This window comes from Parambassis ranga, chromosome 17, assembly GCF_900634625.1.
Source record: "Parambassis ranga chromosome 17, fParRan2.1, whole genome shotgun sequence".
In the NCBI taxonomy this organism is placed as follows: domain Eukaryota; kingdom Metazoa; phylum Chordata; class Actinopteri; family Ambassidae; genus Parambassis; species Parambassis ranga.
The window spans coordinates 19,527,655-19,541,742 of NC_041037.1; the positions used below are offsets into that span (position 1 = coordinate 19,527,655).

Sequence of the window (14,088 nt, forward strand, 5' to 3'; positions counted from 1 at the left end):
TCTGTGATCCCATCAATGTCCTGGCCGTGGGGTTCACAGAGTGCCCGCCAGTCAGTTACTTCAAAGCAGGCCTGAAGTGTTGCATTTTCCTCGTCTGTCCATCTCCTCACAGTCTTTGAAGTTGTGGGCAGACTCTTAACACGAGGCACATAGCAGGGGGTGAGATGAATCAGATTGTGATCTGACCTGCCCAGAGGGGGGAGGGGGGAAGAGCTGTAAGCATCCCTTACATTAGCATACAGCAGGTCTATTGTTCTTCCCTCCCTGGTGGGACAGTTCACAAACTGGGTGAAAGTTGGAAGAGTTTTGTCCAGGTTGATGTGGTTGAAGTCACCTGAGATAGCAATCAATGCACTCGGGTGCTGAGTCTGTATCCGTGCTATTGCAGAGTGGATGATGTCACATGCAGTGCTAGGGTTTGCAGCACAAACCAAAAAAAACAAGAATAAACAAGAACTCAAGGCAAGGCTAGGTCAAAAACCAGGTAAAAGGCAAAACAAAGTCTAAACTCATGACATAGCATAAACCTGGACAATGTGGCTGTAGCAAGGTAAGGCAGGAACAAACCCCCAGGGAAGACGAGACAAACTGGCAAAGAGTGCAGGGAAGACAAAGACTAAATACACAAGGTGCAACCAAGACAAAGAGACACAGGTGGTACACATTAGGGCAGGGCAGGTAATCACACGAGGAGCGAAACTATAGGAAGTAAAGCATGAGACAAAACACAAGGACGACAAGACTATCTACTAAACTAAACTACTAAAACAGGAAGCACAAGACGAGGCAAGACAACATCACAAAAACAACAAGACACAAGAACTAAACAGAAACCAGGAGAACAAAACAACAACCTAACGAAGATAATGGGACACAGGATTAACAGAAAACCCAAAACAAGTAAACAAAACCGAGTAACAAGTAATCAAACAGAACTGATGAAGCTGCTTGGATGAGCAGCGAAACGTCTTCAAGAAAACTCTGCAATTCCAGACGCCTTGCTTCGATCTTCTGTACGTATTATGACCTGGATGACTGAGAATCTTCATCAATCTGTTTAGTAAAGCATACAGTTAGTCTTAAACATAGTGTGTAGGGCTGATAGGTATAGTTATAGTCACTTCTTGATATCCAACCACAGGTAGAACAGGCTGACTAACTCATAGTCTTTAAACTCTAAGTTTTTAAACTTTATCTTGGCTAAGCTGCTATAGGCCTACGCTGACACAAACATGATCCACTGAGCAGTTCCCCCACTTTCTCACCACCACCATCATCTCTATTCTCCCACCTCCTCTCCTCTTCTTCTTCTCCCTTCCTCTCCCCTTATCAGGCCAACGTATGATCCATTATTTCATGGTACTAACTGTATGTCCAGTTTTTCTCATAGTTTTGTGTCCACTAATTCCCATATGAGGAGACCCAGAACGCATGTGAAATGTGAAACAAAATCAAGAGAACATGAAAAACCTTGTCTCCAGAGGAAAATTACAAATTGAATCATATGCATATTCTCTCAGAGTCCATGTGTCACACAGAAAAAAGAGATGCACAAAGTTCAGACGAGGCTAAGTATGCAGTAGGTCCTTTTTTTCCCACCATTAACATTAGGGATAAGAAGGTTGCATCATTTAAGAGTGTCCAAGAATGCAGCAGCAGACTCAGGAGATGAATTTGCCCTTCATGAAGAAGTAAGTGTAATCAAATACACGGTACTTGTTATGACGAGCCAGTGCTTTCCCCATGGTGTCGAGCTCTTGCTGCCTTCACAGGACCTCCGCAGACAGGTCTGGATAGAACCGTTGAGAATCACCATGGCAGATGTCTGGCTGTTCTGAGCACGACTTCTCTCTGAGAAAATCATAGAAACCACACGAAAACTCTTCTCAGGGGTGTATTTGGAGGTGGAGGAGGAGCGCATGTTCAATATCCAGCGGGGGGTAATCGGCAGGCAGGCCGGCCAAAGTCAGAAGGAGGGGTATCGCCCTCCACTTTCTTTGGGAGGTTGATCTTTTTGGGTTTTTGCACCAAGTCAATCTTTTTCTGTAACCAGCTCTAATGTCTTCTCAATGGCAGTTACGCGGGTGTCATAGGAACTGTGGCTGTCTTCTGTAGTAGAGACCCTCTCTTCGGCTTCTTCCATATGCTGTTCCAGGTCCATCACTCGGTTGAAGAGAGCAGATGATGAGCTCTCCACTGAGGTGATAGACAATTTTGTTTCACTTAGAGTGCCATCGATAGTGTGCAGGCGAACAGCAACTAATTCATCCATGTCATTCACACAGGGAGGCTAGCATTAGCTTGCTGTGCAGCGTTAGGAGTGCAGAAGGCAACTTGTTGGGTAGGTTTCTTCTTACCTGCCCAATGACGGGACCCATCAGTGAAAAAATGGGAAAATATTTGTTGTGCTGCGGTTTTGGCATCTTTATAGTAAAACTCAATTTGACGTTGTCAGTTTACGTGGAGAAGACACTAAATGAAAATCTGCTGGAGATAAAGAAAGGTATAGTGGATGTAACAAGTTTGGAGTCAGGCAGGCTAGCAAGACCTTGACCTTGTTTTGTTTTTTATATGTTTGTGGTTTTCTTTGTCTTTCTGCTCTTTCAGTTACTGTTCATTAGAGGAAATAACACTTAAGATTTGGTGAAGGTTTGATTCAATTGTGGCATTAGATCTTTGATTTTATTTTAATTCCATTTTCATCATCTCCTCAATGTATCTTTGCATATTTGAGATATTTTTGTTTCAGTTTCACATTTTACATATTTAGATTTATTCAGACTGGTTTCCTTTCACATCATATTGTTTTATCTATTTCTGACTTGACCCTGATCTGGCTTGTGGTATTAGGTGTGTGGAAAGATAAGTGACTGCTGCCACTTGAAGACTTTCAGGAATCATAGGCATTCCTAGGTATAAGACTCAACACTCCCACATTGTCAAAAAAAAGTCACAAATGGTGCAATCATAAAGTTTTCTTCAATAAGATATTTTAACTGCATGTGGCACCAGTAGACAATAATATATTTACAAATTATGCCCTTTAACAGCCAAACTGTCATGCCACTTTATGAAACCACCACAATAAAAGTTCAAAGAAACAAATAAATAAAATATTAAAAAATATATATTAAATAATCATAGTGTGATAGCATAATTGTGTACACCTGAATGTGTATTTTAACTCATTGAAATAAAATTAAATCTTATTATATTAGCCCATGTATTATATTATATTACATTAGACCATGATTTTGGTCCCTAGTATTCAATTTTTAGCTCAGAAAATGATTCTCTCTCACACACACACACAAGCCTAAAAAACTAAACACACGGTGAGAGTCACTGCTAATGCACCGGCCTCTAATTACAATCTGTAATGAAAACCCTAGCCAGAATCTATTTTCATAATATCTTGTCTCTATGTAAATGTGTCACTAAACTTTCTGCTAAATGCGTGCAACAAGCTGCTGTCAACACTGCTGTTATAAAGAGCCATAGCCCATTAGCCTTACAGTGTAGCAGCAGATAGGAGAAGATGAAAGCTTTTATCCATCTCATTCATCATGGTATACCTGCAGCACACTGCTCCTCATCGCAAAGATACTGAAAATGTTAAGATCATCTTACATTAAAGTTTCTGGAGTAGCCAAATTCTTTACTCTTTCTTTCATTTACCATATTTCTATTATGAGGCATGAGTTCATGAATGACTAAGCCTTTATACTATAATTCTATAAAAAGTAGCATTATGTATTCAGATTCAGATTATTATTCCCTTCCCTTCTGAGCTTCTACATCAGTCTTTCCTGTACAGATTTTGATTATGTTCCCTTCTTTCCTTCAATGGAATGTTTCTTACAGTGGTGCTTAAAAGTTCATGTAGAACTTTCTACAACTCTTTTTGACCTATCCTGGAAGCATGGTGGTGGCAGTATCAGGTTTAGGCCTGTTTTGAACTGTCTCGAACAGGAGGGCTTGGCATCATTGAAGCAATGAGCAATATTTAGTATAAGCATATGCCAACAAAGTGAATTGTCATATGAGTGGTTTGTCTGGAAATAATGTTTATGTCAAAATGTGACACAATATGTGATCTGCCAGTGGCAGGTGATTAAGAGGTGACAGAATAGTTTAGAATCAGATTATCAGATTATTGTTAATAGACTCAAAACCCTTTTGTCTGCTAAAGGGACAGGCCAGTTTCTTTAGTGTTTTGCTTATTTTGTTATTTGGTATTATTTGTATTTTTCATGGATTGTTTTGGTTATTTCCTGCTTTATTTTTAAAAGCTCTGTTCCGACATGTCTATGTTTTTATTTTTTACTTCCTTCTGTGATTTCCCTCTTTTTTTCTTTTTGATTACCTCCCCCATCCTAATGTGTTTCACCTGTGTCTCATTGTCTTCCCTGTCTGTGTGTATCGGGCTGACCTTAACGTACTGCAGTTTTTATTGTGAGAAAGTTACTGAAGAGGAAAGACAGTAAGACATAAGAAAAAACAAAAGAAGGGAGAACCCAAAGTGTAATCAGTTAATAAAGGAGATATGAGAATATGTGGAGACAGTGACAGTTCCAACTCAAACACATATGGGATGTATATGTGATGACACAAAAACAGGAAGTCTAAAAGTGCACTGTTACTGTTACTGCTATAAATCCACATATGTCATACTCTATTTATTGGCATGTTGTTTGATTGACAATATAAATCACACATGTGGTTTTAGAATGGTGACCTAAAGTCCAGCTTTTCTGTCATGTCACTCTGAGGCAGGTGTTCGGGCAGAAGGTTTGTGTCATCTGTCAACTTTGTCTTTGCCGACCAATCAAAACTCTGTGACACACATACTCTGAGTGCGATACCCAAGGTAAGCCTGGGTATACAATCTAGAAATATACCATCTATCTGATTCACCAATAATGAATACAATCTGTTTGTTAAATAAAAAAATGAACGTGTTCGAGGCCTCCAGCTGTTTGTCCCTCTGAGTTAATTAAATACCTGCAGCTTTATACAACAGCTGGATTCATGATTATTCATAGGTTTTCATAACTTCATTAACTGTTCATAACTATTTCATAACCACATTTTTCTTTCTATCTAAAAAAATGTATTTAAGTCCAGACTTTTTCATGTAAAGCAAAAGCTAGTACAAAATAAGAGTAAGTAAAATGAGTGTGGCCTCCAGGACAAAAGCAACCCACCCCATACTAGTTTACAGTACCACAGGACTGCATGATGGCATGAGACCATTCTAAACATCAAAAGTCAGGCAAGTGAACCATCAGCTCAAGAGAGGTTATGATGCAAGCTTTAAACTTATGGTGATGAATGCAGCTGAGTCATTAAACAACTACTAAGCAGCCAAGAAGGCAAGTAAAGAAAGTTACAGGCAAGTGTATCAGTGTGTAGCTGGGGCTGCCCATAACCACAACCATCATCCAGCTGAAGGCCAGATATCCCTGAAGAGCTGATTATATATCCCAGCTAGTTGAAAGCCAGGCATTTTTTAAAACCATGGGGATATGTGATTGCACTTATAGTTGCTATAATGTATGTATGTATGAATGATTTTAATTATTTTATGATATGTTTATGTGTATGAACTTGAAGCTGCTAAAATGTCTTATGCTGCTTTCTTGTGGTACTGCAGATGGTGATTAGCTTGGGATCTGGTACTAGAATTTCTAGAACTGGACTATAACTGAAAATCAGACAGCTGATCTTACCAGGAAAATATAACATGATGTTAATGCTTTAGTCCTCAAAAATAGAACCTGTGTACTTATTTCTTTACATATTTATGGGGGCAGGGACTGGATGTGATGTAGAGACCTGAGTTTTTAATCCCACTTCCAACCTAAACCCGAAGCCTATTCCAACCTGACCGCTGCAGAGTTCCTGCAGGTCTTGTCGCGTCCTAAGACATGAAAAGTATTAAGTTAGGCAATTATTTGGGCTTTTTATGTGTCGTTTTAAGAAAACATGAAGAGAAATATTCTCTAATAAATAAATAATATATAAATAATTTTGTGGCCCGTGTAAAACACTTTAGGCTATATTGATTATGAATTAGTTACTGGAAAAAAGAGTTGTATTTATGTGTATGTCATTGATTATTGGTTGAACAAAAGGCCTCATTCGATTTATATGATCTAGGCAAGATTTATAAGAGCTAGGCTAGGGTATTACAGTTATATAATTTATATGATTCAATACAAAGAATGCATGACAAAGCTTTTATGATTGCATAGTGCTCCCTTTCCTGATCAATGTAATACAATACACAGTGAGCAGCTTGGACCACAGCTACTGTGTCCTTACCATCCTCCATGTCCACTCTGTCATTTTGGCTACAACAGCCTACTCGTCACGGGACCCGGTACCTTTATGTGTGACCGCCCGCTCCCGCCCAAGGCAACATTAATCTTGCCCGTACCTGCGAGATTTGTGTCGGGAGTTTCCGCCTGCTGCAGGTCTCTATTGTGATGGTCACCAAAAATGGTGACTGCACAAGGGTATGGTTTGTTTATTTAATGCCTAAAAACATAATGATGGACAATACCCACAGTTAACAACTGTTTATCAGACTAGTTTATCAGATAATACTTTCTCCCTGGATGGAATTACTCTGGCCTCCAGTACGACTGTGAGGAACCTTGGAGTTATCTTTGATCAAGACATGTCGTTTGTCTCTCATATTAAGCAGGTCTCCAGGACCGCTTTCTTTCACCTGCGTAATATTACTAAGATCAGGAGCATCCTCTCTCAGAGTGATGCTGAAAAGCTCATCCATGCTTTTGTCACTTCAAGACTGGACTACTGCAACTCTTTATTGTCAGGATGTCCACATTACTCCATCAACAGTCTGCAGCTGATCCAGAACGCAGCAGCTAGAGTTCTGACAGGAAGCAGCCAAAGGGATCATATCTCTCCTGTCCTAGCGTCTCTTCACTGGCTCCCAGTGGACTCAAGAATACACTTCAAGATCCTTCTTCTAACCTACAAGGCTCTTCATGGACTTGCTCCATTGTATCTGCAGGACCTGATTGTACCATATGTTCCTAATAGGACACTCAGATCTCTGAGTGCAGGTTTACTAGTAGTTCCTAGGATTCATAGAAGTAGAATGGGAGGACGAGCTTTCAGCTATCAGGCACCGCTATTATGGAACCAGTTACCAATCTGGGTCCGAGAGGCAGACACTGCCTCCACCTTTAAGACTAGACTTAAAACTTTTCTGTTTAGTAAGGCGTACAGTTAGCCTTAGACCTAGTGTGTAGCACAGCTATGCTGCTCTAGGCCTACGTTGTCGGGGGGCACAAACATGATCCACTGAGCAGTTTCCCTCTCACCCTCTAACCTCTCCTTTTCTCTCCTTAGTCTGGCTCACACTGGTCTCAAGACCTGGATGATGACCTGCAGTCCGGCCCGTGAAGTCTCTCTTGCTCTACGTTGTCGGGGGGCACAAACACGATCCTCTGAACACCCTCTGACCTCTCCTCCACTCTCCTTAGTCTGGATCATACTGGGTAATATCGTCTCATAATCTGTGTTAACTGTCTTCCTTGTAGTTCTGTGCCTCGCTCTCGCTCTCTCTCTTTGCAGGTCTCAAGACCTGCATACTGACCTGCAGTCTCTCCTGTGCTCATCGACTTCACTAGCCCCTGCTGCTCATCTTTACTATCAAATTACTATTCCTACTTATGGACCGACGATATATATAGATATCTATTGCAATATAATCACTGTTTCATCTTGCTGTCATGTTTGCTCTGTACTGTATCATGTTTGTATCATGTTTGCTCCTCTCTCCCTCTCTCTCTTTCTCCTTCATCCTCTCTCTCTCTCTCTCTCTCTCTCTCCCTCATCCTCTCTGACTAGCAGCAGGACTGGTTCCCCCTTAAGTCGACGGGTCCTGCTCAAGGTTTCTTCCTCTTAAAGGGAGTTTTTCCTTGCCACAGTGCTCTTAGGGGGGTTCCTGTGAAGCGCTTTGAGACAATGTCTGATTGTAATATGCGCTATATAAATAAAACTGAATTGAATTGAATTGAATTAACAGCAGGTGAAAACAAAACAGCTTGCGGTGTCAGGGGACTCCTGATTGTCCCCAACCTGTCCCCTAAAACAGATGTTTGCTGTAGCCTATATCAGGCTGATTAGATATCAGCAATATCTCCATATATTCTGTTATCGTAAACGTAACCATGTGTTGTATCTGGGGAATGCATTATTGACTACAAAATATGAATTAATTACATTTTCACAAGATGTAATTTTTTTCTTAATGTGCCATTTACACTGACAGCTCTCTGCGTTTGCGCTGCCTGACTTTTTGTTATAATATTATTTTACCCATTAAACACATTGATTTATTGGCTGACAGCTGTGCATTCTTACATCCCTGCTCATTTCATAAAGCTCCTCTCATTTACATTTTGCCCGTCAGACCACAGGACATGTATGAAACTGTGTCCCAGCTGACCCATCTGGCAGCATCACCATATGCATAAGACAATGTCTATGCTGTGATTTCAGCCATATTCTCCTGTAAAACAATCCCACAGAGAAAGAGTTGGGACTGCTGCTCTACTCTAATTTGGCAGCAGTGGCTGTACTAAACAACATCAGGGGCACTGAGCTGTCACCCAAAAACACATTTAGCCAATAGGGATGCACTGGGCAAATGAACCCGCCCACGTGAGACATAGACATTGTGACTACTGCCTTTCAGCCAGTGTCAGCTGAAAGGGGCTCCAACCATGGATTCCCTACAGCAGAGACACACACATTATTTCCTATTAATCTATATAGTAAGACTGTGGGCCAAACATAAACTATTTAAAAATCAGGTTAAGGTTGTTTCATCTTATGTATATTATGCTGTTTTAGCCACAGTTTTCTTTATACTTTATGAACCACTGCTTCAATTTATTCATGTTAACTAGCGGGCTTTAAGCCAGTGATGGGACATGGCTCATTAACTAGTTTCACACATGGCCGTCTGGCCTTTTCAGGCTGTACAGTGTACAGGCTGACAATGAACCAACAATAGAAATGCAAGTCATGCGAGTTTCACTAGCGATTGAGGTAATTTCCCTAATCATTAAAAAATAAAAAAAAAATAAAAAATAAAGCATAGAAAGCACAATGTATATGTCCAGGGTACATAGGTTATATATATATATATATATATATATATACCTGTCCGTGCCCTCGCCTGTAGATATCTGGGATAGGCTCCTACCTTCCCAGACTCCAAAACATCAGGTTTTATGGTGCTTATGTTGAGTTAAATACTGAAGCACACAGTCAGCAAAATACCCATATTTATACAGCCACTGAAGTAGTACATATTCCACTTAGAGCAGAGGTTCTCAGTCTTTTTAAATGTGTTGAAAGGCAAGCTGGAATGGTTGAGGTCTTTGGCAATCACCTTTAAAACCAGACTCACTCCCAAATCTGTCAGTACTGAAATGCTGGGCACATGAGAGTGACTGTAGAGGGGCATTAATTGCATTGAGTCAAGACTAAATGCCACTGTAAAAATGATGAAATGGTGAAAGTGCACATCAGAATATCAGTTTAAATTCAGTTAATAATGTATATAGTGTAAAGTTTTCACTCCTGACAGAAAAACGGTTGAAGAAGTCAAGGAAAGGTGATAAACTCATTATGCACTCAGCTTCCTTTTAATCATTGGGCCCTCACTGTGAAGATAGAAACTGGGGAGAAGATTGGTTCTTGCAGCCCTTTGGTAATCATTATCTGAAGCAGAACATGTGCAAAGCAAATAATTTCTCTTGAGTGTCAAAGGGGAAGAAAGAGAGGTGACAAAAAAAAGTGTTCTGCTCGAGCAGGGGTAATCAAATACAAGGGCTACAAAGAATTTTTTCCATGGGTCAAAGGTCAATTTATAGAAGTCGGCCAAGCCACATGCCATAATACTGTAATATTTAAAACTAAATGTCCTTTTCATTAAAAAAAATAAAAAAATAAAATGCAATTTCCATGACATAAATTTGAATAAATACTCAAATAAAACAAACAAGACCCCTGCCATGAATTTTAAAAGAACACATTATAGAAATGATGTGATGTAAGGAATGTACTACTAAGGTGAATCAAGCATCTCTTAATCTCTTACATCTTTTAACCGATACATGATAAAATCAAACACACATGTCCCTTTCATTTTAATAAAAAAATAATAAAATAAAAACAAAACAAAAATAAACTGTGGAATAGATTTCATTGGTAACCAAATATATCAAGATCTCAAAAATCAAAGTGCAGTGAAAAACTTTCCAGTGTCAATGTCAAACACTGCTTAATGAGAGAAATGGCATCTTGTGTCTGTTGCCAAGGCTTTGAACTTTGGCACAAATGGTGTGATGGCCAGGTGAACACACTGATGAACGTGTTCATTTGTGAGTCCACTGCGGTTCTTTAGCATGTTCATTGTTGAGAACGTAGTGGTAGGTTGGGCCAAACATTGTCAGAATATGAAGTGCCATCTTCTGCAGCAAACTTGGAACACACCATTTTCATGTTATTTGGGCTCTTACCGCTGGCAGAGTTTTAATAAGTGAACAATGAACCTCAAGTGAAAGCAAAAACTCTCGTTCATTTACTGCCTATTTTTAAAACACAAAGGAATCACTTTACATCTTATCTGTCTCATAAGGTCCCATGATTCTGTGAAAAGCGCCTGTTTTCCTTTTTTCCTTTTAGGGCTAGTTCTGTTTTCATTATACATGCTCCTCTTGGGGCACATTATACATAAACATGGTGTTTTATATCATTTTTATGTAGATGATACACAATTGTACCTGTCAATTAAATCCAAAGAGCCGGATGTCTGGTATTATATTACATTTAAATTATGAAAAAACGGAACATTTTAACTGACTTTCAGTGAACCTGAAATAATTTTGTCTTTTATCTTCTCATGCCTTGATACAACAACATTTGACTTGTCTGAGCCAGAAATACTTAGAGCCACTTAGAGCATACAGACCTCAGCAAACAGCTGCCTCCACTTTTATGGTTCTGATAAATTCCTGTCCTAAATGATTATTTTACCACACTTGTCTTGGTTTTATTTTTTACGATTGTTGTCCTGCACTTTGTATCATTTTAGGTGCTCCATAAATAAAGATAATTATTATTGGTCAATATTTACATACCCCAGAAATGACACCTAGTTATGCAAGATGACCAGAACAGCACATCTGGGCATAGGAGCCAGCATCATGTGATTACAGCTGAAACGGTCTGTGTTCAGAGGTTGTACCCTGCTGCTTCCATTTCACCCAGGAGTCTGAGGTTTGTAGCACTGCTTTACAATTGTTGTTGTGAACAGTTCTATTTTTACCTGCATTTATGTTTTCTTTTGGGGTTAAGAATTTAAAACTACTGGTAAAGGGTAAACATTAAAAACAAGGTTTGGTTGTATCAAATCCATCCGATCTGACACAACCATTTTCACCTACCATGGTGATGACAACACCAATTGCACAAGCAATTGGATGGATAATGTTCCTCCTGGTTGATAACAGCACTTGGAGCAAACCATTTCTCCTGTAATGATGTATATAGACTGTATTAATCAGATTTTTTTAATCAAAGAAAGAGCTGAAATGGTTTGTATAAAATACACACAGAGAGAATGGGGGCTATTGTGTAAATTTTTTATAAAATGATGGCTCAGCATCATTGTGCATTATTTCTGTACTTCCTATTCATAATTATTGATGTAGTAGATGGAAGTAAAAAAAATGTGTCGAATGTCACTCATGTTCAATATAAGGATCACAATTTCTATAATCCATAGTGTGATGTGTGTGTGGACATGGCTATTGATGCCTGTGTGCTCTAAAATCGTGTTTGCCAACCAGTGTGCTACACTAGTGTGCTATTAGAAATCATCACATGCATTGTGTTCTGGCAACACGACTGCTACCTTAATTCAGTGCAGACAGTGTGCATGCGTGTGTGTCTTAACCCACGACCATGTAGAGACCGTAAAAACAGAATAAAGTTTGGGAAACTGCTCTAAAAAATGGTTAGTAAGGCTCCTGTCTTACCAACATCAGACATCTCTGGCACTGTGGCTGAGAAGGGTCCATTAGGGAACGTTGGAGCATTGTCGTTTACATCCTGGACTTTGATGATGAACTCTGATTCAGCCTCCAGTGAGCGGTTCGTCCACCGGTCGATGGCCCTGGCGTGTAGGACGTACTGACTCTTTCTCTCACGGTCCAGGCTCTTAGTGGCATGGATGTCACCTGTTGTCTCATCAATGATGAAGATGGACCCAGCCCCTTCACCTGACAGGATGTAGCGCACAGAACCATCGCCCTTGTCAGAATTGGAGTGGAGCTGGAGATGTGAGAAGGAGAAAATGAATGAGGGAGGGAACTGTATAAGTGTCTGACAAGTATGTAATGCAGGGTAATAGCCAAGTGTCACAATGAGTGGTCAGCTAATGGTGAGGAGCAGGCAATGAGAAGCCCGGCTATCCAATCACTGAAGGAGCAGCAGGAGTGCTGGAGGATTAGAGTGTGACAGGCTGTACAAGAGGTTCAGTATCTGAAACAAGTTCCTGTCACAGTAAATGGGAAAGGGAGAGTTTGACTGAGCACGTTGTACAACATGCAGTCTATCTGGAGCTGGAGGTGTCACTGAGGAAATGCAAGATCACACAGAGTCAAAGTGGAAATGAGAGAAACTGATAAATTCTAACATGACTGGGAAGATATATTAATCTGTGTTTTGTATCACAGTGAACTTGTACTGCTTTATAAAAGAGGATGCAGTTAACATATGTATACAGTATATAAAACCATAACATTTTATCTATCGATCATTTTTATCTATCTATCTATACGTTTCTATATTTTTATGAATAATATGCCCCAAAACATCACCAGATTTTCACATAAGTCCTTAAAGCAAACTTAAAGAAAAAATCCCAATTAAATGAATGAGACAGAAATATTAGACTGTGTCTTTTCTTCAGAAAAATTATCATGCAATAGCAGCAACTAAATGTTGGAGGAATTTCAGCCTATTCCCCAGTACAGCACAGCTGGTGGGTCTAATTACATTAACTGCTTGTTTCAGGTACTTTTCCATACATATTGTGTGGGTGTAATGGCTGACTGACGCCCAATCACCGCTTCAGATTTGTGCATTCATTTAAACTTGAATTTCTATGCTTCCAACAACTTTCGAATACAGATCACACATGTAACGGTCATCTGCAGGGACATGCATGACACACTAAGCTATTTTCCCCACTACATGAACAAGTGTAAAGGCCATAGTCAGAAGGCAATGAATGGCAGCGTCTGATGTGGTAGATTTTTTTAAGTCATGAGTCAGGTGAGCTATTTATACTGGAGCATACTTCCACCTAGCACCAACACATCTTGTTCTACAAACTCTTAAACAGATAATACTTGAAACCAGATGATACCAAGGCAACATTCCACTCAAACATCCCAGCACTAATTATATCTGGACAATTATACTCCTCTTGATTTCTGTCTAGTGCCAGTGTGTCACTGCTTAGTAGTGTGGTGGGTGTTAGCATAACATAAGACATCACCTATTAAAAAAACACACGTTAAACACTGTCAGTGAAGCAGGAATAAAATAACTTTATTTACACATTTCCTAACATCACAATATTTTGTCCTAGCAGAGATGGTGGCAACACTGATTGATCTGAGGCTCAAATGGATGTAGCAAAGAGTAAGATCCATAGCTAGCCATACGAGAATAGATACACTGGTGTCGAATATAGATATTCTAATTTAAAGTACTACAGTGCTAAAATATGCAGAGCTTACACATGAAGATATGTTTGTTTGCTTTATGGCATAAAGTGGGCACCGGTTTACACAATTTTTGCACTTAAGCACAAGAATTTGCAGTTTTATATGTCTTCTAAAGCACAGTTTTTACCACACTGTTAATTATCATATTTTTATTATGTCATTATGCCTGTATATTGTATGAGGTACCATGCGATTCCCACCGTTACAATACATGCTTTATATTCTGGATGTTAGCACA

The 14,088-nt window shown here is 39.6% G+C and overlaps 1 protein-coding gene across 1 annotated transcript in view; it reads right to left on the bottom strand.

Moving 5' to 3' along the window:
• Nucleotides 1–14,088, bottom strand: part of LOC114449747 (cadherin-18-like) — a 138,956-nt gene that overhangs the window by 86,607 nt on the left and 38,261 nt on the right. Inside the window, exon 2 of the mRNA XM_028427576.1 lies at nucleotides 12,093–12,387. Coding sequence (XP_028283377.1) covers nucleotides 12,093–12,387 — 295 coding nt within the window. The remainder of the gene's footprint in view (nucleotides 1–12,092; nucleotides 12,388–14,088) is intronic.